Source organism: Littorina saxatilis, linkage group LG17, assembly GCF_037325665.1.
Source record: "Littorina saxatilis isolate snail1 linkage group LG17, US_GU_Lsax_2.0, whole genome shotgun sequence".
Lineage (NCBI taxonomy): Eukaryota > Metazoa > Mollusca > Gastropoda > Littorinimorpha > Littorinidae > Littorina > Littorina saxatilis.
The window spans coordinates 52968722-52993324 of NC_090261.1; the positions used below are offsets into that span (position 1 = coordinate 52968722).

General features: G+C 40.3%; 1 protein-coding gene across 8 annotated transcripts in view; it reads left to right on the plus strand.

The window, feature by feature from the left end:
• The window catches only part of LOC138953932 (serine/threonine-protein phosphatase 2A 56 kDa regulatory subunit delta isoform-like), a 36265-nt gene extending 11819 nt beyond the window's left edge, over nt 1-24446 (plus strand). Inside the window, exons 12-17 of one of the 8 annotated variants that reach the window (XM_070325927.1) lie at nt 1800-1924; nt 2959-3060; nt 6396-6468; nt 8548-8679; nt 11907-11930; nt 18710-24446. In XM_070325927.1, the coding sequence (XP_070182028.1) occupies nt 1800-1924; nt 2959-3060; nt 6396-6468; nt 8548-8679; nt 11907-11930; nt 18710-18865 (612 nt within the window). In that variant the 3' untranslated portion in view covers nt 18866-24446. Of the gene's footprint in view, nt 1-1799; nt 1925-2958; nt 3061-6395; nt 6469-8547; nt 8680-11473; nt 11524-11906; nt 11931-18709 lie in introns of all 8 variants that reach the window. The other 7 variants (XM_070325931.1, XM_070325932.1, XM_070325928.1 and 4 more) reach the window with 7 other exon arrangements.
• Nucleotides 24447-24603: the final 157 nt, after the last annotated feature.

Below are 24603 nucleotides of genomic sequence, written 5' to 3' on the forward strand. Positions count from 1 at the left end.
TGAATTACAATGAAAAATCATGTCTTGTTTGTATTGTTGATCTGATGCTTTGTGTTTTGTCCCTCTGTCCTTACAATACATTGATTTTGCCTGTGAATCAAGTTTTGTGAGGAATCTGTCCATGCGAGATTTCAGGGTGTGCTTAGGACTGGGAGTGCTGTCAGTTGAAAAAAGTTTTTATTTCAGCAAAGAACATGTTTGTGGGCATCTGCTGTTCAATTTTTCAGACTCAGAGGCGTACTTGGTTGGAGCTTGCGTGCTGGTGCCGTATGTATCATATTCACTCTGAATTTGTTCTTTTATCTTTTCAGACCAAGCATTGAGCCCCTGAACTAACTTAAAACATTCTGAGTTGTGGATGCTGCCTGTTTACCTTTGCAGGTAGCGGAGAGAGCGTTGTACTACTGGAATAACGAATACATTCTCAGTCTCATCAGTGACAATGTAGGCTGCGTTCTGCCCATCATGTTCCCGGCTCTGTATAAAACAAAACAGCACTGGAATAAGTAAGCCCCCTCCCACCCCAGCCCTTGCCTCCCTCCTCCTGGCTGGGCTGTGCCCACTGCCCTCCCCCTGCATGCAACTTGTGATACCCCCCTCTGTGTCTGTGTGTATACGTTACTTTCTGCCAGCAGACAGTGATGGTTGTAGCGCACACCTTCACCCACCTGTTCAGCGCCTTTATTTGTCATCAGGCTTTCGATCCACTTTTGTTTAGTTTGATGCATGCGCAGTGCTTTCCGTCAGTATTTGTTTGTGTACTTCAAATAATGTATATAAAAAATGTCACACTACACCAGGAAACATTCAGTTTAAAGTCCTCTGGAAGAAAGTTTTGAAGAAGCAGAAATAAGGCTGTGCGCACTTGGTGTCTTGAAAGAGTGTGAAGGAGACAGAATTCACAGTAACAGGTTCATTTAATGATTTATGACAGCTCACAACAGCTGATAATTTATGCTAGTAAACCTTGTTATTTCGTAATTGACACACGAGAGTTTTGGGGGGTCCTTTTTCGAGCATTTTTGTGTATTTATTATTGAAATAAATCGATGAATTTGAAGGGCTGTAGCTTTCTCTTCCTAAAACTATTGTTGATATCCTATCCTCTTTTTGTGCTCGACACACAATGTTTGTCCTTGACATATTCATTGGTCATCAAATATTTATTTCTTTGTTACAGAACATGTATTTTGCTTTACCTGTCCCTTCAATTTGTGTGTTGTGACAGTGTACTATGCATGGTATGTCTGCAGTGACTTTGAGTTTAACGTCGATCATTTGCTTTCCAGTTCTTGGTTTTGTTTCAGCTACCATGTATCTTGCAGCGCGGCACTTTCTGTACCATGTATTGATGTTTACCTCTAGTTATACAATAGTTAGAATTCTACAGTGTCTGGGGAAGCCTCTATGCTGTTTTGGGCAGTTCTGACTGTTGGTCATACATGTACTCATTTTCAGTGAGGGTTGTAAAAACACATTGGTTGAAAAGAAAAGAGAAAAAGTAGTTGTGGTGATTTAGGCAGCATTTCTTCAACTAAAGCTGAGCTGCTTAGCAAAATGGGAGCTGCACAGTAACGAGATGCGTGTGTAGCTGAATAAGTGAATTGTTGCACTTTGCTTTTGTCGAACTTGCTAAGTACAACACGGAGGCATTACTTCAGACACTGTATGGTAGCAGAGAAGACACTGAGTCAAGTGCAAAAGTACTAGTTGAGAGAGAGACGCACTTGGCAAAAGAGTGGGTGTTGTATAGTGACGTCACGTGATGTGTTGTCTTTGTTTTCTTCTGCGGGGCACAGGTAGCCGAGCGTGCGCTGTATTTTTGGAATAACGAATACATCTTGAGTCTGATCAGTGACAATGTGTCGGCCGTTATGCCCCTCATGTTCCCAGCTTTGTACAAAAGCAAAGAACACTGGAACAAGTAAGCTCTTGCCTCTGGTCTGTCTTCTATTCTTCTCTTCTCCCTTCTTCATCCTCCCTCTCTGTCTCTGTGGTAGCTTTCTTCGTATGCTGCTAGAGTTAGAGTAGGAGTGCCTAGCTTTTGCCCCTAGAACTATGCTTCTAGTACCTTGAATTTTACATATAGTGTAAACGAAAAGAATTGCTTTTGTGAACATGCAGTTGGTTGACTACTTCTTCGGCAGAATGTGTATGTTAAAAAATGCTGCTATATTAATCCTGTAAAAAAAACCACATGTGCTTGCCACTTGGTGTAAATGAAATTTCAAAGCCAGATTTATTTTAGTCTGAGAATACGGATTTGTCACACGAAGTAACATATATTAGGTTGGTTAGATAGATGCCAGGCTTTGTTATAGCCAGTTTTTATTAACATGAGCATCACCCACCGTTTTTTGTGGGACATTTATTTTTAATATCTACTTTCACATTTTAGTATGAATTACCCCACTTTCATGTTATTTCTGAAGCTTCAGTCGTGATCTTTCAGTTTCACATTCACCAGTGTTGCATGAACAGTTTACATAGACATAGTCAATCAGTTGTGAGTTGAGCTTCGCTTCCATTTATTTGAGAGCTTTTGGACATCTGGCAGATATCTGTCATTCTGGCATGATTTTATTCCTGCGACATGGTTGCATTTATACATGTAGTAAAAAAATAAGAAATAAAAAACTATTGAAAAAAATTGCTTTCTTTTACTTTTGTAAGGTACTAAGGTGTGTTTTTTTTAGGACTATGCAAAAGTCATTACTGCCATTGTGATATAATTGTCTTCTGGAGAAGCTTGTATTGCAGTCCTGAACAACATCCATCCACACACACAAAAATTAGAGAAGAGAAAGTTTTGAACTTAAAAAACAACAAAACATCTCTGATTTATTTTATCTGCAAATGGCATTTTTCTGTGTAGCCAAACTGACATCTCAACAGTTAGCATTGTTATTGCTGGTAATAATTTGTCATATCTTTAAAATGTGTTGATGGCTTTTTCAGAACAATTCATGGCTTAATATACAATGCACTGAAGCTGTTCATGGAGATGAACCAGAAACTGTTCGACGACTGTACTCAGCAATACAAGGCAGAGAGGCTAAAGTGAGTTCTTGTGTGTGCTGTCAGTGCATGTGTGAATAGAGATATCAACATTTAACCCCTTCACTGCCACAGTATAACAGCATTTTGGTATTGCTGTGCGCCAGGGCAAATTTCGCTTTCTTCGGTAGGTTCACTAATCTGTTCACTGCTCAATCATTTATTGAGATATCTCTTAGATCTTTGGCATGTGGTTTGTTTACACCCTTGGCTATTATGTGATAACATGATCATTGGACTTTGTTTGTGATTGTTATAGTAAAAATCGATATAATGACCATTTTTTTCAAAAATTACAGTTTCCAAACTTTCACACACACACTGCAGCACGTAAAACCGCAGAAAACACAGCTAAAACTGGTGTCAAACATCAGGTACTCACATTACAGCCCATAACAGTATTCTTCTGTGTGGTAATCCATAAATCACTTCTTGTAGAGCTTCCAGAACACTGTATCATTTGAAAACAGGTCTACGAGTTGATGTCCGACTTTCGGCCGCCATTTTGAATCTTATAGATCGGAAAAAACTTCTAAAAATGTTTTTACCACGTAGTACTAACTTATCTGAACAGTCAACGGGAAAGAACTGTGTTTAAACCCCTACAAGAAGTTGGACAGTGGTTGCCTCCCATTTAGTTTTCACAAATGTCCTGGAAAGTGCTGATGTAAAGTATGGGCGTATGACAAACCAGCAGTGAAGGGGTTAAAGCAAATACTTCAACAATGGCTTGAGTGGCAGGAGAAAGGAAAACAATAACACATGTAAAACTATTTATGTAGTAATATATAGCCCTGTAATAACAAAAACGATAAAGAAACATTAGCTGATGCAACATTTTGAGCAAAGATGTTGAAAGTAAATGGTGTACTGGTGATAGCACGATGTATCTATCACCTCTGCCAATTGTTTACTTTTTTGTATATACAGAACAAAACATTACAAATGCAAAAGCTAATCTTCTAAACACCGTCATAGTTGTTCTTGTTTTCCATACTGTCTGAAATAGCTGTATATCAGGAAGTAGTGTCATATTTCAGGGGAATGTTGTGTTTTTAGTTATAATAAGCAAGGGAAAGGGTTGGTTGTAAGTGGTACTTGTGATATGCAAGTGACATTCCTTTTTACATTTAGTCAAGTTTTGACTAAATGTTTTAACATAGAGGGGGAATCGAGACGAGGGTCGTGGTGTGTGTGTGTGTGTGTGTGTGTGTGTGTGTGTGTGTGTGTGTGTGTGTGTGTGTGTGTGTGTGTGAGTGTGTGTGTGTGTGTGTGGAGCGATTCAGAGTAAACTACTGGACCGATCTTTATGACATTTTTCATGAGAGTTCCTGGGTATGATATCACCAGACGTTTTTTTCATTTTTTCGATGTCTTTGATGACGTCATATCCGGCATTTTGTAAAAGTTGAGGCGGCACTGTCACACCCTCATTTTTCAATCAAATTGATTGAAATTTTGGCCAAGCAATCTTCGACGAAGGCCGGACTTTGGTATTGCATTTCAGTTTGGAGGCTTAAAAATTAATTAATGACTTTGGTCATTAAAAATCTGAAAATTGTAATCAATCAATCAATCAATGAGGCTTATATCGCGCATATTCCGTGGGTACAGTTCTAGGCGCTCTGCAGTGATGCCGTGTGAGATGAAATTTTATACGGCCAGTAGATTGCAGCCATGTCGGCGCATATTTACCTTTCACGGCCTTATTCCAAGTCACACGGGTATGGTGGATAATTATTAACTGTGCCTAAGCAATTTTGCCAGGAAAGACCCTTTTGTCAATCGTGGGATCTTTAACGTGCACACCCAATGTAGTATACACGGGGGGTGGTTCGGACACCGAAGAGAGTCTGCACACAAAGTTGACTCTGTGAAATAAATTTCCGCCGAACCTGGGATCGAACTCGCGCTGACAGCGGCCAACTGAATACAAATCCAGCGCGCTACCAACTGAGCTATATCCCCGCCCATTAACCCCTTGACTGCCGCGATTTTTTTCAGTTGCTGCATTCTATTTGCCAGGGACGAAAGTTATAACACAGTATACTGTTACTAAAAGTGCTATAACTTTTTTATTTTTTGAATTAGAGATGTCAAATTTTACACAAATGTTAATCAGATATGTAACTTTTAGAAAATAAAATCAAATAAAATTAACACATAACTAAAAGTGTGATTCTGCTTGAAAGCGTGTGCATTGTGCTTGAAAGCGTGTACATTGTGTATGAAAATCAGCGTTTTCATATGTCACATAATGTCCAAGACAAAAAGATGGGAGGTTTACATTAGCTGTTTACTCACCAAGTCACTGCCAGAACATAAACTTTGTGTGGTAGGCCCTGAAGCACTCGGACAGACACAAGCCTGGTATAAAATCCCCATCACCTGATGCACCTACCATGTTTCTCACAACAAGAGGATGGTGACCACTTGTTTCATCTTCGTCACTCGAACCTGAAGACTCTCCATCATCATATAGATCCCCATCAACACTGTCATCATCGTTCATAATCTCATTCAAAACTTCTAGAGCTGATAAGCGCTGGAAGGGCCGTTTTTTTCCACCAGAATTCGAACATCCACCGAGGTCCGCCATCTTTGGTCGCATTGATAATTTTGTTTTGGTAATCTCGAGAAATCACGTTCAATTCGCGGAAAAATAAACAAACCAGATGGTTAAAGGTGTGCAACTCCTCCCCAGTGTTTCTTCCAACACTGGGAGCACTTGCCTCCCTTTAATCGTTTGTGTGCTTCTCATAAACCAACGACGCGCTAAGTAAGAATGTGACTCGTAGATATGCGTCCGGGATATCAAGTGTACCTACGAGTGACACACGTAGCAGGCAGTCAAGGGGTTAAAATTATTTTTTTTATAAAACGATCCAAAATTACGTTTATCTTATTCTTCATTATTTTCTGATTCCAAAAACATATAAATATGTTATACTCGGATTAAAAACAAGCTCTAAAAATTAAAAATATGAAAATTATGATTAAAATTAAATTTCCGAAATCGATTTAAAAACAATTTCATCTTATTCCTTGTCCGTTCCTGATTCCAAAAACATATAGATATGATATGTTTGGATTAAAAACACGTTCAGAAAGTTAAAAAGAATAGAGATATAGGAAAGCGTGCTATCCTCCTCAGCGCAACCGCTACCGCGCTTTTCTGGATTGTTAATTTCACTGCCTTTGCCACGAGCAGTGGACAGACGAAGCTACGAGAGTACGGTCTTGCGGAAAAAATGCAATGCGTTCAGTTTCATTCTGTGAGTTCGACTGAGCTTGACTAAATGTTGTATTTTCGCCTTACGCGACTTCTTTTTTTCCAGGGAGAAGGAAAAGTTGAAACAGCGAGATGAGGCGTGGACAAAAATCAACACTCTAGCAAAAGACAATCCCCAAGTGAGTGTTCAGATGAGTTCACAAGCTTAGCTTTTTGCCTTTCCTGAATCGCTAATGTTGTTCAGCTAAACTCTGTACTGCACCGCCAAAAAATATATAAATTGTTTGTGCCATTATCTCAACCAGTGTGCACTCTTTTATCTCTGACTTTATGTATGTAAGAAAAAATGCACATGGTTTTATCATCTGCTGGAGGGAAATTTTGAAAACTCCAATTAGTACTGACAATAAAAGTAGACATCAGAAAATGTTGATCAGATTATTCATGTTCAAACAGGAGTGTAGACCTATATGGAATTGTGATGTTAAAACTGATTTTTCAGTGCTGGGATTGGTAGAATTGTCACGTGGGGTTGAGTGACAGAAGTCACTCCACATGTCTTGCTTGTTCTCTCTCGGTGGGTTGCATGAAGTTTGTGGGGTTTGTTGGCATCAGCATGAAAATGAAGTTGGAATAATGAAAGGATGTGGGTGGGGGGGTAGGGTTCCAGATACGGGTTGTTTGTTCAACATCACCTGAAGTGTTTATATATGGTTGGTGTCCATTATCTTGCAAGAATGTCCTGTAGGTTTTAGTTGTCATATTAGTGTGCACCCAGTCAACACCCCACCTCTTTTACCTTGCTCTTTCTTTCCTTCATGTGTCTTTAGAACTTTGTGGAATGCTCTTTATTGAAACTTTCTCTTTTGTTCAACTTGGGCAGTTGGGTTAACCCCCTTCCCCCTTCCAAATGCTGTTGCATAGCTCAGAAGAGTAAGAAATATTGAGCTATCCATTTTCTTCAGTTTCAGCAATTCGATTTGCATGAGTGGGCAAGAATTATTTAGTCGGTGTGTGCAAGGATATTTCTGTGTGCGTGCAGATATGTTCAAGTTCATGCATGCTGGCATGCGCATACACACATACACAGAGACACACACATACAGACAAAGAGAGGAAAATAAACTGAAAAAGTTATATGGAAGTGGTTGCATCTGACAGTGTAACTGTAAGTGTAACCATAATTTAGATCTGAAATTTAGAATGTTGTTTAATTCTGAATGACCGGCACGGTTGGCCTAGTGGTAAGGCGTCCGCCCCGTGATCGGGAGGTCGTGGGTTCGAACCCCGGCCGGGTCATACCTAAGACTTTAAAATTGGCAATCTAGTGGCTGCTCCGCCTGGCGTCTGGCATTATGGGGTTAGTGCTAGGACTGGTTGGTCCGGTGTCAGAATAATGTGACTGGGTGAGACATGAAGCCTGTGCTGCGACTTCTGTCTTGTGTGTGGCGCACGTTATATGTCAAAGCAGCACCGCCCTGATATGGCCCTTCGTGGTCGGCTGGGCGTTAAGCAAACAAACAAACAAACAAACAAAATTCTGAATGCAGGAAACTTACAGTTTTTCTTAGGTATTTTCAATTAGGTAATGCTGCCTGCTTAAGACACAATAAACATATAGCCATAAACAGAACTTTTTATGTGTGTGTTAGTATTATTGCATAGCTAGCTTACCTTTTTCACATGCTTTTCTACCTTGTAAACGATGCTCTTTTTTCTTCCTTTTTTTTTTTAGTGTATAAACTATAAATTAGTTGTTGTACACAAAGATGATTACAACAAGACAAAGATGTTGGCCAAGTCTCAGCAAACAGACAGTAAAGAGAAGATTGAGAAAGTTGTACGGTCAGTCATTTCAAAATGTGCCTGTTCAGTGTGGCAACAGTAGTCACAGTTCTCATTTGTGTACTTTTCCAGTGTGTGAATGCCACTGACTTAAGTTTGAATGGATGCCGGTACAAACTTCGTTTTAGGGACCTAAATAATAGCAGTTTTAAACTAAGTTTTAGGTCGTTCTCCAGTAAGTGTAGGTACTGAAAGAGGTAATTTGTTAAATGTTGGTATCAAACAATAAACAAAAATAAAACAAATCAGGGAGGCTGAATTAAAGCTTTGTTGCGAATCAGTGATTTCTTTATCCAGGTTGGAGAAAAAAATGAGATGGGTACGTGGCTGAAGTGAAGGAGAGAAGAAGCCTCATACAGTGAATGCCAGACAGAGGTGGTAACCGTACGGTTGGGGTTGATTTGATGTTTCAGTCTAGAAGTTTTAGGGCAGCGGCCGTAACAGTCAATAACAATGCCACGACCAGCACTCCTACGGGGGCAGCAAATGATGAAGAAAGCGACGTCATGACAACCATGGAGAAGTTGGAAGCAGAGGCAAAGGATGTAAGTCCCTGCAAAGCTTGTCCTTCTTTTGTCGCTGTTGCGCTTTTGTGCATCTGGTTCGCATGGGTGAAACTCAGTCCGGTCTTTTCTTTTCTTTTGTATTGCCCATACTGTGGCTTGTCTTTAAAGATAAAAGTAAAAACTACGGAAATGTTCGGACGGATTAGGGATTTCTTTTTCTGTAGTACCCATATTTTGGATTTTCCTCAAAAGTGAGGGCTTCAGAAATGTCAAGACAAATTAGGAATTATTTGTTGATTTTAGCAATGAACATTGTCTTAAATTTTCCTTTTGGTGAGATGGCATATCACACTTTTTGCAAGTGAGCTTGTGATTTAATGTTGTCTGGCGTGAAGTGAAATAAGATCACAGTCACAGGTTTTGTTATAAGTGATTTGTGCTTTGCCAAGGAATTGATCTTTATGTTATCTTCTTTTATTTTATTTTTAACAAGTTTCACCCATGGACTGTTGCAAGACCACTTATTAGTCAGACGTGAGATTTTTAAGTAAATGTATGATTTTCCGTAAATTTCAAAACCCCAACAGAAGGGTTTTTTGTTAGTTAAAACCAGCACACAAAAAGTAGGTATTTACCACAACTTTACTCACTATTAGTAATTTTAGTAAAAATGGTGATGTCAGAGTCCTATGTCTGACTTGGGAACAGTTGAAATGGAGGGATGTATTCATGTAACCAATTGGAATGGAGGGATGTAACAAATGATATTTGGTTGAATTTATGCAGCGTTGAAGGGGTATATTGTTTAGTTTTGGGCAAAGGTACAAAGGTGTGTACCCATATATATTCTTTGAATGAGGTGGTTATGGGCCTTTGGATTTTTGTTATGATCTTGAGAGATGTAAGTTGGTTATTTTTGTTTGTAAATTGTATGCAGTTATGTGTAGGATTTTGTTTTCTTTTGCCCTTTTATTCTTTTTCTCATTTTTTTTTCTCTTTTCCCACTCTTTTTTGTGCATGCGATTTAGTGATTTTTCAATTCTTGCAAATATGACAATTTTCTCATGAAGTCACGTTCCCCTGTTTATGTTTCTCCTAATTTTGATTTTCCCCTTTGTTCTTGTTCACATGCATACTTGCACCTACCCCATTTTCACTGACAGTACAAATTTTTTTATGTCGAGTGTTATTTGGGATGGTGTGAGAAGGTAAGCCTTTTTGTCGTGGAGGCTAAGAGCAGACGTTTTGGGTGGGAATAGATTGTTGGGTTTTATCCCCAAACATCTCAAATCAGTCAGGGTTATATATATATTTATAAGTATTTCTGTAGTCTGAAGCTTCTATTACTTGCAAAAGATTATTAAAGAAGACAAAGATGCTGTGACATCGTTAATGTTACGAGAAGTATGGAATATTTGCATCACGTTTTTCACTTTTTTTCGTGAACATGAAAAATGATGAATCCACTGTTTCTCATGAAACCTATTTCCTCAAGGAGAAAGTTTGATTGCAAATAATGTAGGGATTACATTAGATGTATGTGTTTTGTTTGCATGGACTTTGCTTTTTAACAGTTTCTCCAATTCTTTCTTTCACTGTGAAAAGGAGTCATAGTTTCTTCCTTATGTCACTGTGGAATTCATCTTTGCATTTTTAAGCTGGTTGTCTGAGTGAAGAAGTTTACACTGAATATCACAGCATGCATTTTTCTCTGTAAATGACCTAAATGCTCATCAACTTGGCAATTCTATTTCATCTGTCTGGCTTAGTGGATCTTTCTTTTTGCCATCAAGTGCTTGCATCCCCCCTGTCAGTTGTTCGCTTTCCCTTGAAAAGTGCATTACATAAAGGTTGTCAGACCATAAGCAATGTGTTGTCATTAGGGCTTTATGCACATAGGTCGTTTGCCTTCTGTGCATCATAAGTGCTGCACTCTAAAACAATATGTGAGGTGATTTTAATTCACTCACAGCTGTCACATGTATTTACTATGTAATACACTTCACAAACTCAAATATACATCCATTACATTCTCCCAGTCATTTCACTTTTCATTTATTTATTTCACTTTTCATTTCCTATCAAGTATGTTGTTGTCATGTGGTTCTGTGCCAGTTTCTTATCATGTCTTGACAATTCTGACTTCTCTACTCTGTCATTTACCTGTGAAAGATATTTGTCCTGTGTACACATACTTCAGTTAGCACAGATGTAGTCACAGAGGGCTAGTCGTCTTCTGGAATACATTTTGGAAAGATGCTGTTCGGGCATTTTGAATGATTGAGTTTTTATTGCTGCTTTAGAGAAATAAGATCTTTTTGTTTTTATTTTAAAGAGGGTTTATTAGAAGGTAAACCTGAGACATATTTTGAAGTCTTGATTTTTAGTACAAGCAGGAACTTTAAAATTTTCGATTAACACCAAAGCTGATGTCAAAGCATTCTTTATACTGTATGTGAGATGATTGTCTTGCCACAATTTTAGTAAAAGAGAGTTTGCAGTATTTTGATTAGAGTACAGGAAATGTGGGGGAAACAAATTTCAGTTACAAAAGTATGCACCAACATAGCTACTAAAAAGATTTTTTCCAAGACAGCTTCTATCAATAAAACATATTTTTTAGAAAGAAGAATAAAAAAAAATTAAAAAAAAATTAACACATAATTTTTGACTTGGGTTCCCTAGATTAATTTATATTTGAGGTTATTTGCATTTGTATGGCTGTTATGATGTGTACACAGGTACATATCTACCTGTTCATGTTTGATGTGACTGACCGCTGTGACTGTGTCGTTTTATTTGTTCTCCACTTGACTGCGTTCTGTCCTTACAGCGGTGCATACGGTAGCAAGAGAGAGAGGAGGCAGTCATTTCTCACAGTGTGTATGTTCTGACAGTGCCGGCACTTTTTTCCTTTCCTCACTCGTTTGATCTTGTGCCTTATCAGTTTAATTTCTTTTGTTTGGCTTGACTTTGATTTTGACTTCTTTGAGTTCTTGCCATTCTAATTCTGTTTTCTTAGTTTTTTCCCAGGTTTGTTTTGAGGGTGGAGTTGGTTTGGGTTATAGGAAGGCCACACCCTCTTACGCTTTACTCAGCCTTTAGTTATGTTTCATTTTTAGCTAGTGGTTTGTTTGTTTTTTGGACAAAAGTTGATTGTTTCAGTTCATGTTGTGGTTTGTCTTATCTGAAATTATGGTGTTTGCTTTTACACTTCCAGCTGTTCTGAATACTTAGTCTTTGTTTATGTTTTTTTTTTTACTCAGGCTGGTTTCAAGTACGGTCCAGATGTATGTACAACGTTTCTTCTTTCTGTTTGGCGTGTGAATATTTTGTGTGCTCAGCAGAGCGTAGTTGTTTTGTACTGTTGATGACTGTGACAATTGGCTTAGCAAGTGCGGGACATTGCCTGCTGTCTTGTCTGGCCCTTTTAACTTTGGCAGAGGTTTCTTTCTCTCATTTTTTTTAATGCATATTTTAATAGACGGCTCAGTTTTATCTGTGATATTTCTTCTTATGGTCAGCTGTTGTAAAGTCAAGTTGACTGATTATTTTTCCTTTTTTTTTTTTTTAAGTCAGACAAGGTGTTGTCTTATTGTTTACAAGTTTCAGTGCATGTGTGTAATTCATATGAATCTTTTTTTAATGCTTCCAGGTTAAGGTAATTGTTAGAGAAGTATTCCTTTTTCCCCCCCAAAATAATTGGTTTTGTTTGTGTTTGTTCAGTGTGATTATTTATTAAAATTAGTGTTCTTTGGCACTGATGGCTATGTGGTTGATGTTGTAAAGCTTAAACCTTAATGTTGGCTGAAAGACCTTACTGATGTTTTTTTAAGTTGCCGTGAAGTTGAAATTAAGCCTGGAAGGATTTGCCAGATAGTCCAAACCTGAAAAGAAGGAAGAATGTTTGTGAAACTAAGAGGGTCTTAAGCCGACTCCACCCTTAGCTGTAGGTTGAATCACTAACTACTGAACTAACCAACTGCAGTGCACTGCCGCAAACCGTAACCTTTTTTTGCAGTGGCTTGAAGTGAGCATTATGACCTGATTTGTAATGCAGTACAGTGGTGCCTGTGATGTGAGGCCCCTCTGATGATAGAAAACCTCCCAATAAAGGACACGTTCGGTTATCCCCTTGACTATTATCTGATCCCAAAGGTGTCCTTACATTGCAGGTTCCGCTTAATGCAATTGGATGCCACTCAGTATAAAGAAAAAGGTCCATAATGTTGGTTTTTGCACAAAAGATGTTCGGTCATAGCATGATCTGGAAGAAAACATATCATTTCCAGCATGGTAACAAGTGCATCTTGCATGCATCACATTTCTTTTTGAGCCGGAATTTTTCGATATAAACACTTGTAACTTCAGCAAAGAGACTACTCTTACAATAAGAGGTGTTGAAACTTTAGCAAAGAGGTTACTTGTAGAGTCAGGTATGTTGGAACTTGTAACTTCAGTACTAGAGATCACTCTCACAGTTGGGGGTGTTGGAACTTGTAACTTCAGCAAAAAGAGATTACTCATTTAGTCAAGAGTGTTAAAACTTGGAACTTCAGATGTTAAAGTATGTTAGCACTCGTTACTTGCTGTGAATGTTAATCAGTGCTTGTGCATAACATTACTTAATTTCATAATTTTCGCCTTGAAGAAGGAACAGTGGCCCCAAAAGCAAACTCGAAAAATGATGTTGCTGGAACATCTTTGCCAGTCTTGAGAACGTGTGTGTGTGTGCAAAATATCCAAGCATTCTTTATTTTCAAAACCAGTTCACGGTTCATAAAAGAGGGTGGTATTGGGGATTAATGTCCTCGCAGTCTAAATTGTCCACTTTTGGATTTTTTTTTATATTTGTATAACTACAGAAGAATCTCAACCTGCACATACGGAGCAGTAGGTGATTTGCTTGGGTGTTTGTGTCCTGGTTTTGATTTGATGTTGGGCTGTATTTGAAAAAAGATTTTTTTTTTTTCAAGCGTGCTGTGGTTACTGTGTGTTAATTTTGTGGGTATGATGTTAAAATACCTTTCATTCTCTGAAGTGACATAATCTTCTTTAACCTTGAGACCCACAACTTGTGGGTCATACAGTATACTGAAATGCGATGAAATATGATCATGGTAACATCACTGCATGCTGTACTTAAATGGCACACTGTACTGTTTGTGTTAGCACACAGTGTAGCATGAGAGCAGATTGTACTAAGACTGAATTAACGTTTTACATACAGTCGCCCCCCAACACCACTCCTAGCCCCTTCAGCATTCTCTATGCCGATGACAATCCTGGTTCCTTGATACTTTAATGAATGATTGACTGGAAGAAGTGTCATAGCAGGAGCCCATTTCCTTGAAATAAGACAATCTATGTCCCCCGAAATCGGCGTATGGCTGCCTGAATGGCGGGGTAAAAACGGTCATACACGTAAAAATCCACTTGTGCTAAAAACATGAGTGAACGTGGGGGTCTAAGCCCATTAACGAAGAAGAAGAAGAAGAAGACAATCTATGAATAGATGAGGGGAGCCTTCCAAATTCATTTACAAAAGAAGAACATTAATTATTCAACCATGCCTTTTTTTTTAGGATTATGTATCTTAGCATTAATTCCTACTGACACCCCCTAATCTACAATATTCTTAAACTCACAAAAGAATTTTAAAAAACTTGTGTTTTGTATTCTGTGTTTAGTCAGTTGTAGTTGCATGAATAGTATTTTGCCAATTTTTGCTGATTTGATGGGTGTACGGTGTACTAGTATACAGCTGTAGAAGATTAAGCACAAATGGGAAAGTTTGCTACAGTTATCATTTATGACGACATATTGGTCTCATACTTGCTTTGTTACAACTGTCCGATGCATCGTCTGCTGTGCCATGCTCAGTGGTTACATTCCTCAGAACTCAGAACTTTATTACATAAGGAGAAAGGTTTTAGGCTTAGCCTAATCTTCCAACCTGTCCTAGGAACATATACAGAGAATAATTGTAAACGAAAGCAAAGACTGCACACACACTCACACACACACACACACACACACACACACACACACACACACACACACACACACACACACACACACACACACACAAACTCACACTCGCTTACACACACACACACACATGCACACATATACACACACATTGTTAAGCACTGGCTGCAATACCCCCTGTCCAAGTCTTTTGAGTTCAACCTCGCCACTCAACAGGTGGTTGGTCCTCACCTTGGCTAAAAGAGAGTTTTGACGATGAAGTGCATGTGTTTTGCGTAAACTTGCTGGTCTTCTCAGAACAGTGCGGGCTTCTTTTACGGACGAGTGCGTTATCGGTAAAAGAGTGCACTCCATTTATATGCTAAAATTTTATGCCCAACTTTTCTTTTCGTTTACTGGTATTTATGCAGTATCTGCATTTTCTGGTAGACATGCGACTGGGAGCCCTCAGGAAGTTGTGTTCGAGCGAGTAATAGACCATCTGTCCTGAATGAAGATAATCGTAGCAAACTCTCCTATTGCTTTTGCATGAATTTGTACCATTTCAGGGCTATTACACTTACTTATTTATTAGATTAAGACTTTGTAATTGTAGAAAATGAGGCCATCTTTCAGCAAATTTGAACAACAAAAGTCAAATACAGAAATGGCACAGTGTTGCTTATGCATTTGCTTTAAAATGGTTTTAAGCAGCGTATTCTTGCGATTAATCATGCTTTTTATTGGGATGGATAATAACTTTGCCTAATACATGTAAAAGTATACATGTATGTACAGATTCTGCCTTCTTGCAGGTTTTTTGGAGTTGTAAAATTCATTTTACATGTGTATGCTGATATTTGAAACACATGTAATGACAGTTGTTAGTTGGATATGTTTTTGTGCAGTTTATTTTTTTTTAATTCTATTTTTACTTTTAGGCTTAGAATTTTTTTTTTTTAGTAATTACAGATTAAATTACATATCTTATCCCAATTCACATAAAGCAATTTACTTCCGTTTAGTGCTAGAACGCTGAAACTACGCTAAACCCTGGTAAGGGGGGAAGTAACCCTAAAAATAGAACGACCTTGACGGTCACATGACAATGCCAGGTCAAGGCTACCTCCCAGCATGCATTGCGCACGCGTGCTCTTTCCGCCATCTTGTATCGCTTTCTATTCTTCAGCGATAGCGTCTAAGGACGTGTTTGGATTACGCTCGGGCTATTTTGTTAGTCCTCTGCTTCTTTGGCAGACTACACCCTGGTTTCGTTTGTATCTTAGCTTTCTAGCTGAGATTGGGTGAGATTTTTCCATTTTCTTTCGTTGTATTTGCTTTCGTTTGCCACGAGTTAGTCTTTGTCTACTTTCGTCTGCAAGACTAACGCCAGTATGGCAGACAGTGGGAAGAAGAAACCCAGAAACAACAGGAGACACGCAAGTGCCGGTTTGCTCAATGAAAACATCCCTAGCACAGCTCTCCACACTTCCGCCCAGGGGGCAGGAAGTTCTCTCCAGAGAGGATACGAGTAGGGGACATGTCTCACACGGTACCTCTCTTCCGGATGACACTGCCTATGACTATGACAGTCAATATGGTGGCGAATTTCCGGCAGGCACTTCCGTGCCGGAAGGAGAATCGGAATACGGGGCTTCCCTTTCTGAGGAAGATCCTAATTTCCGGCTACCAGACAAGCTTCCCCATGCAGTAGCTTTGGCAGCACAGGTAGCTTCAAGATACTTTGAGGAAGGAGTGGTGTCAGCAACAAACTTGTCTGCACCAACACCTTCTGCTGTCAGAGTTTTTCGCTCAACACAGAGAGAAAAACAAACTTTTAAGTTTCGTGAATCTCCCTCAGTGGCGTATGAGATGTCTAAGATTTCCGGCTACCAGACAAGCTTCCTCATGCTGTAGCATTGGCAGCACAGGTAGCTTCAAGATACTTTGAGGAAGGAGTGGTGTCAGCAACAAGTTTGTCTGCACCACCACCTTCTGCTGTCAGAGTTTTTCGCTCAACACAGAGAGAAAAACAAACTTTTAAGTTTCGTTAATCACCCTCAGTGGCGATGAGAGGCTAAGATTCTGGCTAAGAATTCCCGGTCGCGATATGTGCCGTTGGACACAGTGCCTCTGCTTACAGCGCACAGTCTGGCACCAGAGGTAGCACAGCCGTGGCTAGCCTCTACATAGACAACCCCTTAAGTCGGGCAAGCTGCTGGCCGGAAGTTCGGGTTGAACCCTATGCCACGCAATCTCTTGGACACTTTTCTCTACCACGAGCTCCACTTCCGGTGACACCGGAGTTAGTGTTGCTCAAGGAGGATGGCTACAGTAAGGACAGAGCTGTCCCTTATACAGAGTCCGCCCTTGTGGCACTGGAAAAGACAGGGAGAGGTAACCTAGAGTTAGCGTCTCTTTCGGAAACGCTGCTTAGGTCTCTCTCCCGTTCTATCGTTACGTCCCTAGAACCGTTTGAGTTTAGACGGGACGCGAGCGAAAAGGACGTAACGACGCTGCTCGCTACTTTGGCGAAGTTTCAGCCGAACAAATGCGTTTTTCTGCGCACCTTTTTGCACACGCGGTGCACGCGCGCAGGTTAGCGTTTCTCTTGGGTTCCATGATCCAAGACAAAGCGGCGCCTGAGGCTCCCAAGTTATCCCCTTTCACGGAGGGTGCCTTGTTGGTACAGCCGTCGCTCGACGCGCTCCACAAGCAAACCCAGGACGATCGGGATTTAGCTATAGCCAAGATAGCGTAACACGGCTTTCCTAAGCCTCAGAGCAAGAGCTACGGACCGCCTAAACCTGCCGCCTCTTCGGCGAATAGGGGCAGGTCAGCACACTCCAGCTCTTCTTCACGAGGACGGGGAAGATTCATTCAAGGGTGCGGGACGCAAGCTACACCCCCTATGATGTGTCCCCGAACCACTAGCCCATGCAACCACTACGCCTTTGTTGGCAGGCGGCCTGTCACGGGCACTTACACATTGGTTCCTTAGGTAATCAGTCAGTGAATAGTGGGTATAGTGCGTTCGGGATTCAGGCTACTCTGGAAGGAGGGGTAGGCTCCCTTAACCAGAGCGCCGCAGCTGTCAAGTTTCCTGTTTAACGAAAGCAAAGACAGCGATACAAGTACTTCTGTCCCCTCTGAATAGATTTCTGAGACAAATCAAATTCACAATGGAGACACCCGCGTCAGTCAGAGACACACTCAGACCAGAGACTGGGTGATGTCAATCTAGGACTCTATGTCAGACAGCTTACGGCTAGCTTCAGATGTATAGCCTCTTTGTTTAAAGTAGTAAAGTCCCTCCGCTTTAGATCCCTAAAAATGAGAGGGTGCTTTGAGCGAATGAATACAAGATGGCGGCAAAAGCACGCATGCGCAATGCATGCTGGGAGGTAGCCTTGACCTGGCGTTGTCATGTGACCGTCAAGGTCGTTCTATTTTTAGGGTTACTCCCCCCTTACCAGGGTTGAGCGTAGTTTCAGCGTTCTAGCACTAAACTGAAGTAAATTGCTTTATGTGAATTGGGTAAGTATATTAATCAAATGAAAATGTATTATTAAAATGTTCGATTAGTAATTAGATATAAAGCTGAACCTGCCCTAGAGACCACCTTGTTCAAAGTTGTCAATTGTATTTTGTCATCCTGACTTTTCCTGAGCGATAAATTGGTATTCTTTGATAACTGCTTCCTTTCGAGGTGATGTTAGTGTGTCTCTGTTTGGTGCCAGTGGGAGAGACACAGATCTGGCACACAAAGCCTCCAGTTCTTCAGCAATATAAGCGGATCATTTTTTATGATGTTTTCTTGAGTAGGGCAAGTGATTCATTATTGATATTAGCAGAGCATGAGAAAGACTGCACCTTCCTGTGCTTTTTAGTTGTGAAACTGGAAGTAGGGTGATGATTGATTTTGCAATGTGCACATATCTGTGCTTTTCAGTTTAGAAACTGGATGTAGGGTAATGATTTTCTGAACTGTACCATGGACACTTTGTACATGCTGGTGGTCCAATTGTCCTATGCATACGACCTTGATGCAGCAGTCAGTGACTGAAGCTAACCTGTGCGTGGTCTGCTCCATTTTCAGATGAAGGCCAAGCCGCGTGAAAAGCCCCTGCTGCGTCGCAAGTCTGAGCTGCCGCACGACATGTCCATGATGCGAGCTCTGGAGACGCACAAGCGTGCCGACGAGTTCCTCGTCAGTGTCAACTCCACCGACAACAACCCGGTCAACAGCAACTGACACCGTCATGCTCATTAGACAGTCACCAGCTCTGCCTCTCCTGCAGATCAGCCCCCACCCTCCCCCCCCCCCCCCCCTTGTCATTGCGCACCTGGCCTCACCTCGGCCCCCCCTCCCGTCCCCTGTTCTTGTCACTGTTCACTTGCCCCCACTGTGTACTAAGCTACCTACCCCCCTCCCCTTCTCCTCTTCACCCCCACAGGTCACCTTCTCCTCTCACATTTTCAGTCATCCACGGTGTCAAAGTCTAGGGGAAGATTTAGTACTGACAAAATTATGTCTGATAATTGTTTGTAGATACTTGGTACTAATAAAAATTGCATAGTTTCTTTTCGTAACGGAACTTGACTACAGTAATGATGTGTGACAATTTACTAATCAGTGCAGTAAACTGTTGATTGTTGCGGCTGCTTGAATTCTAAGCGAAGTGGCTTCAGGCTTCATTATTGACGGTGATAAACTTTAATCAGATAAGACATAGAAAAGATCATTTGTTCTTTGTTTTTGAAAAAAAGAAGTTTCAACAAGTTCAAACTGGAGCAACTTGGATGTCTTTTTCTTTCTTCCATGATCACATGATTGTTGGTTACAGGCGTCTTCACCCGGTTCTTGAGAGGCATGTCTATGTTGTTTTGTTTTTGACATTCAATTGTACAGTAGTGTTTGTCAACAGTACTTGCAGGACCAGAATAATATGTGTGACAATGTAGGATATTTGGGTACCATGTTTGACACGCGAACGCCTGTCAGTTTCTGCCTGGATATTTGACTGGTCAGAATATTGTGATGAGCGTGTGAGTTATCGTCCATTGTGTGACCCCACCCACCCCTTTTCAGTCTCTTAATTTTCTGGCAATGTGTTGATGTGATGTGTGCACTAGTGATGTAGATGTCTGACTGAGCCTTTTATGAGTCATAATGTGAAAGATTGTGCTTTCTTTGGTGTGTCTGAAAAACAGATACTGCACAGCCTATAGTGAGAGTGTGTGAATGTGTGGTGTTCAAATGATGAGATGAGAGGGTGTTGTTAGTTATATACTTTTGAAGTTTTTGGTGGTTAAATGTTAAGTTTATAGCTAATGTATTTCATGGTAGAGTTTCATGTTTTGTTTTGAAGACAGAGAGAACAGCCGTTATGACTTATAGGATAAGGTACACATTTTTTGTGTTGATCATATACTGCATGTTCTCACCATCTCTTATTGTTAAAGGTCCTTGTCTACATTTTTATACCGAAATCGCCATTTGACCATTAAAATGCAGAGACTATTATGTACAAATATCAACAATACACCCCCTTTTGATCAAGAAAGACGAAGCCAGTGTAGCCGTTTGAAAATTCATTGTAGTATTCCAGCGTAGTACTCATAGTAGAATATCCTTATTTGGAAAATGCCAAGCGCAAAACTCCTCTCAAATCCCGTGCGTTTCAAAAAAAGCGTGGACAGCGCTCGAGTGTCAAACTGTTGCTGCACTTGTTTGGGCGTGGCTATAAGCATAGTGACATGAATTTGATTGGTCAGTATTTTTAAGCAAAGCACATGTTCTCAGCAAACAGAAAACAAAATATTGGAAGCGTGAGTCACGCTACCCAAAAATAAAATCTTTTTTTACATATTTTTTTTTTCTATAACTTTTTTCCCCATGGTTCATTCATCATCTGACATAACTTTTTAGCGAAATCTAACCATAAGATTATTGAAAAAAAGCAAAAATGTAGACGAGCACCTTTAATGCACACTTCTTTGTTACATCTTGTCAGTGCTGCGTACTGGTAATCTTGGTTCATCTCAACAGTAGGTGTAATTTTGTTCATGTTCTAGCCTTCAAAGAAACTAGTGACAGTGCATGAGGAAGCTGTGCGGCAATGCAAGTACATGTACGTGCTTTCTGTTACTAGAAGTAAGATGCAAAATTATTTCTTTGGTGTGGAAACTGATTCAGTAAAGTGCCAAATGACTCTACTCGACAGACCGCAAGTAACACATAATTTGGTTGCCTGTTATGGGGTCTTTTCCTCTGTTTCATGACTTTTATTTGATGTTTAATGTTGACATAATCACTACCCTGGTGAACCGTTTTCAACATTTTGATTTTTGGTCTCTCTGACCTGACCCTGCCAAGTTTTTGTTCCATCCTCCACAGCATTTAAATATGTTGACTCCTTGGAGACCATCCCCACCCCACCTCTTCTTTTTGTACTAGATCTGTGTGCCTGAAACCTTTGAGGTTTAGGTAGATGATGAATGCACTCATTATTAACTTGATTGCGCTGTCTACACTAGTTGGGCTGAAGAGAGCGCGAGTTGGCTGTGATGTTTGGGAAGTTTCCTGCTGGAAGACACTGTGGTGTCGTGCGAGGTTTTCTGCTTGAAGTCACTGCTGTGTTTGGTGGGGTTGTCTGTGTGACGACACGGAATGAGTCGACAGTCTGTGCACAAAGATGGCTGCATTGTCACGCAAAGTTTTAATCCATTAAGACAATGCGGTGCCATGTGTGTGATGATGTTACTGCGGTGAAATGTGAGATGTACTGAGTGAGGTCATTGCCTTGAGTGTACGTAGCCCAGCTTTCCGCCCATGCAATTTTCTGTGCAAGTTGACTCTCACGTTGGCCTACTGTGTTTGTTACATTTGTTGCCAATGGCTGCACGCCTTTTGTCTTTTTTACTTTCCTTTTTTTTTTTCTCCATACACAGCAGTCTGTGTAATGAATGACGTGTGTGTTTTTCTTTCCTGTCTAACTTGACATAATATTACTGAGGATTTAGACATTCAGATGCAGCAGAACAATCCGAATTCTTTTTAAATCTTGTTGAATGGGGCACTTCATTCTCAGTCAAGGTCAGATTACCTTGATCTTTGCTCAAGGTCACACGGAGGTCAGACATGTTAAAAGTTTCTCTTTGGGAGGGGGAATCTTTTTTATTCAGTAGTGTGCTTTTCTCTATAAGATAGATTGGGCCGACTTTTTTCAAGTATTCTTTGAGATAAATTGGACCGACTTTTTTTAAGTATGCTTTGTAAGAGTTCTTTTCTGTCCTTGAATATATTCAAGGTCACAGCTTGTTATCATGTGGGGAATGTTACTGTGACATTTTCTTTTGAACGTGGGTCTGAGCATTTGAACTTTTTGTGCTAATATCTTGAAGTGCTTGATGCATAAGAATGGTAAGGTGCCTGCAAGTTGGTGGAATGTTTATAGAAGTGCAGTGCTATGAACAAGTGTGCGTGTTGAAGCCTGAATGATTACTGTCATTGGATTAGGTGGTGCATGTTTTGTTGTTGTTGTCTTTGTTTTATTGACAAGCAGAATTAAGATTACATGATCAGCCAAGAGTAAGGGACCTATAAACACAATCCTGTGTAAAATGTACCGTATTTTCTGGGTTACAAGGCGCTACAGCGCATAAGGCGCACCCCCTTCTTTTAAAAAAAATTGTAATCCAGTCACTCATTGGGCGCAGGGGGCCGATAGGGCGCACCAAAATTGAAAAAGTTGGGGGCTCCTCCGGGATCCTAGCACCTGTTGCTAGAAATTTCAGTCACCTCAACTTAGGCAAAGTCCTTTGTCCTTTTCCCTCAGCAAGTTCGATCGCTTTCAACTTGTATTCTGCATTGTAAGCAAGTCGCTTCGTCTTCGGCATGGTTGCTGTGTGACTGTGTGAGGGTGTGTCATGAAATCAAACTGCCGAGAAATGTGACGATCAGTGTGAGTTGTGTAAACAAGTGCTCACGGAATTTAAAAAAACGACTACCGGTATTCGAGATGGAGGTGAGTTCTTGTCACGTTTTGTTCCCCATGATTTTTTCCCCAATTTTTTTTTCGTATTTCATTCACGGATTAGGCGCTTCGTTATACAAGGCGCAGGGGTCAAGCTCGAGGAAAAAAGTCGCGCCTTATGACCCGGAAAATACGGTAATCAGCTCAATTTTTTGCCGTGTAAATGCAACAATTGATTAGAAAGTAAGCAGGCTTTTAAGCACCAGTTACCCTGCTCATATTGAATGTATTTTATCAGTAATCTGACAAGAATACAGAAAGTGTGTGGGTCAGTAACTTCAGAATTTGTTGGATCCCAAAGTCTTGATAGAAAGTATCAAGGCAATAAACAGTTGGAACTTCAGGCTTTATACGCATGAAGTTTGCTTGCAAATGTAGTATCGTTCTTGGAAGTTTGAAAAACGATACACATGTGCATGCAAGTTTACTATGAACAGGAAATGCTCACATATATTGTTGACTGACTTGAAGGACATTGAGAGCAAAGCACTGTTCTCCCAAAGACATACAGACCAGTCTCATTTAAAGAAGCGTACATCTCAAGGGCAGCAAATGGTAATAATAGCTCAGTATAATTACATGCTGAACAAGAGCCTGTTTGGCATTGTTTTCACAGTTATAATTTCCACGCCCTAAACCTTTGATAGGAAATTTGTAAAAAAAAGGAGTAGTGAGGCCTTGAGGTTTGACATGAGTCAGATTTTGTGTACTTGGTGTTTGTGGAGAATGATTGTGTTGTTTGGAATAATATATTTTTATTTGTACATTGTACTGTCTTTTTGCATAGACCAGTGTAGGGCTGTGTGGGCCCAGAAAGTGAACGTTTTACTTAGTTTTTATGTTGTTGATTCCTGCAAAGAAGTTGTTTTGTAATAACTTGTACAGACCTGAGTGTGTCGTGTCGGTGTGCATTGGAGTAGCTAACAAGAAAGTGTTTACGTCTCACTCTGTATTTAGCAGCAGCAGCAGAATGTACGGTTGTGCTTGGTCATCTAGGTGTGGTTTATGACAGGTGAAAGAGTGCAATGTCGATTGGGTCATACAGTTGGTAACGTGCGCAAGGACTATATAACAAGTGCGATGCAATGTTATTTGGAGGGAGCAATTGTTTCTATCTACATGTACTGTTTCTGTATCAATCTTATTACAGACGTGCGCAGATGGGGGAAAAGTGTACTAGGTTTTGTAAAGTGATAAAGAGTTATGTTTGTACAGCCTTTTAACCATGCATCATGTCTCCTCTCTCTTTCATGTCCTGATAAATGTATAAACTCTATGTCGACATAATGCAGTAATACTACAGGGAAAATGTCTGTGAAGAAACAAAGAAAAAAAAGAAAGAAAAAGAAATTGTCTGTGAGTGGGCGTGTGTCATGTGGTTGCTTGCTATGTTCCTTTGTGGATTTGCACTAACTGGTTTCGTCTTTGCGTTTTTGTAGTTGTCACTGTGAAAGCACTGTGTTTATACCTCAAAAGTCCAAGCATAGTATCCGCTCAGTCAGCCATGTTCTTGCAACGTCTCTCTAGCCAGCCAGCAGTGAGCGACTGATGACTGCCTCTGAATATGAGAGAAAAGAGGGAGTCGACTTTTTGTATGATTGCTATCACTGATCAGTCGCAACACACTGAGTCGGTATGGACATGTACTAGTGCTTGTTGTCTGGTCCAGATGTAAGTGGTTTCACAGTGTCCAGTGGTTGGAAGCAGCCATAGTACAGAGAGTATGCTGCTGTTTGTGACCACAACATGATAACATAACAACTGTCAGTTAACAGTAAATTGATAAAAATGCTTCAACGGTCTCTGCCTGTCTCTCTGGGACTCCTCTCTGTGCTGTCTGGAATGTCTTCTCTCTGCGTTTTGTGTTTGTGCACCAGTGTTGCAGATGTTGATCTGTCATGTACTTGTCTCTCTCATCTGTCTGTCACATACAATTTTGCTGCTGTTTCACTGT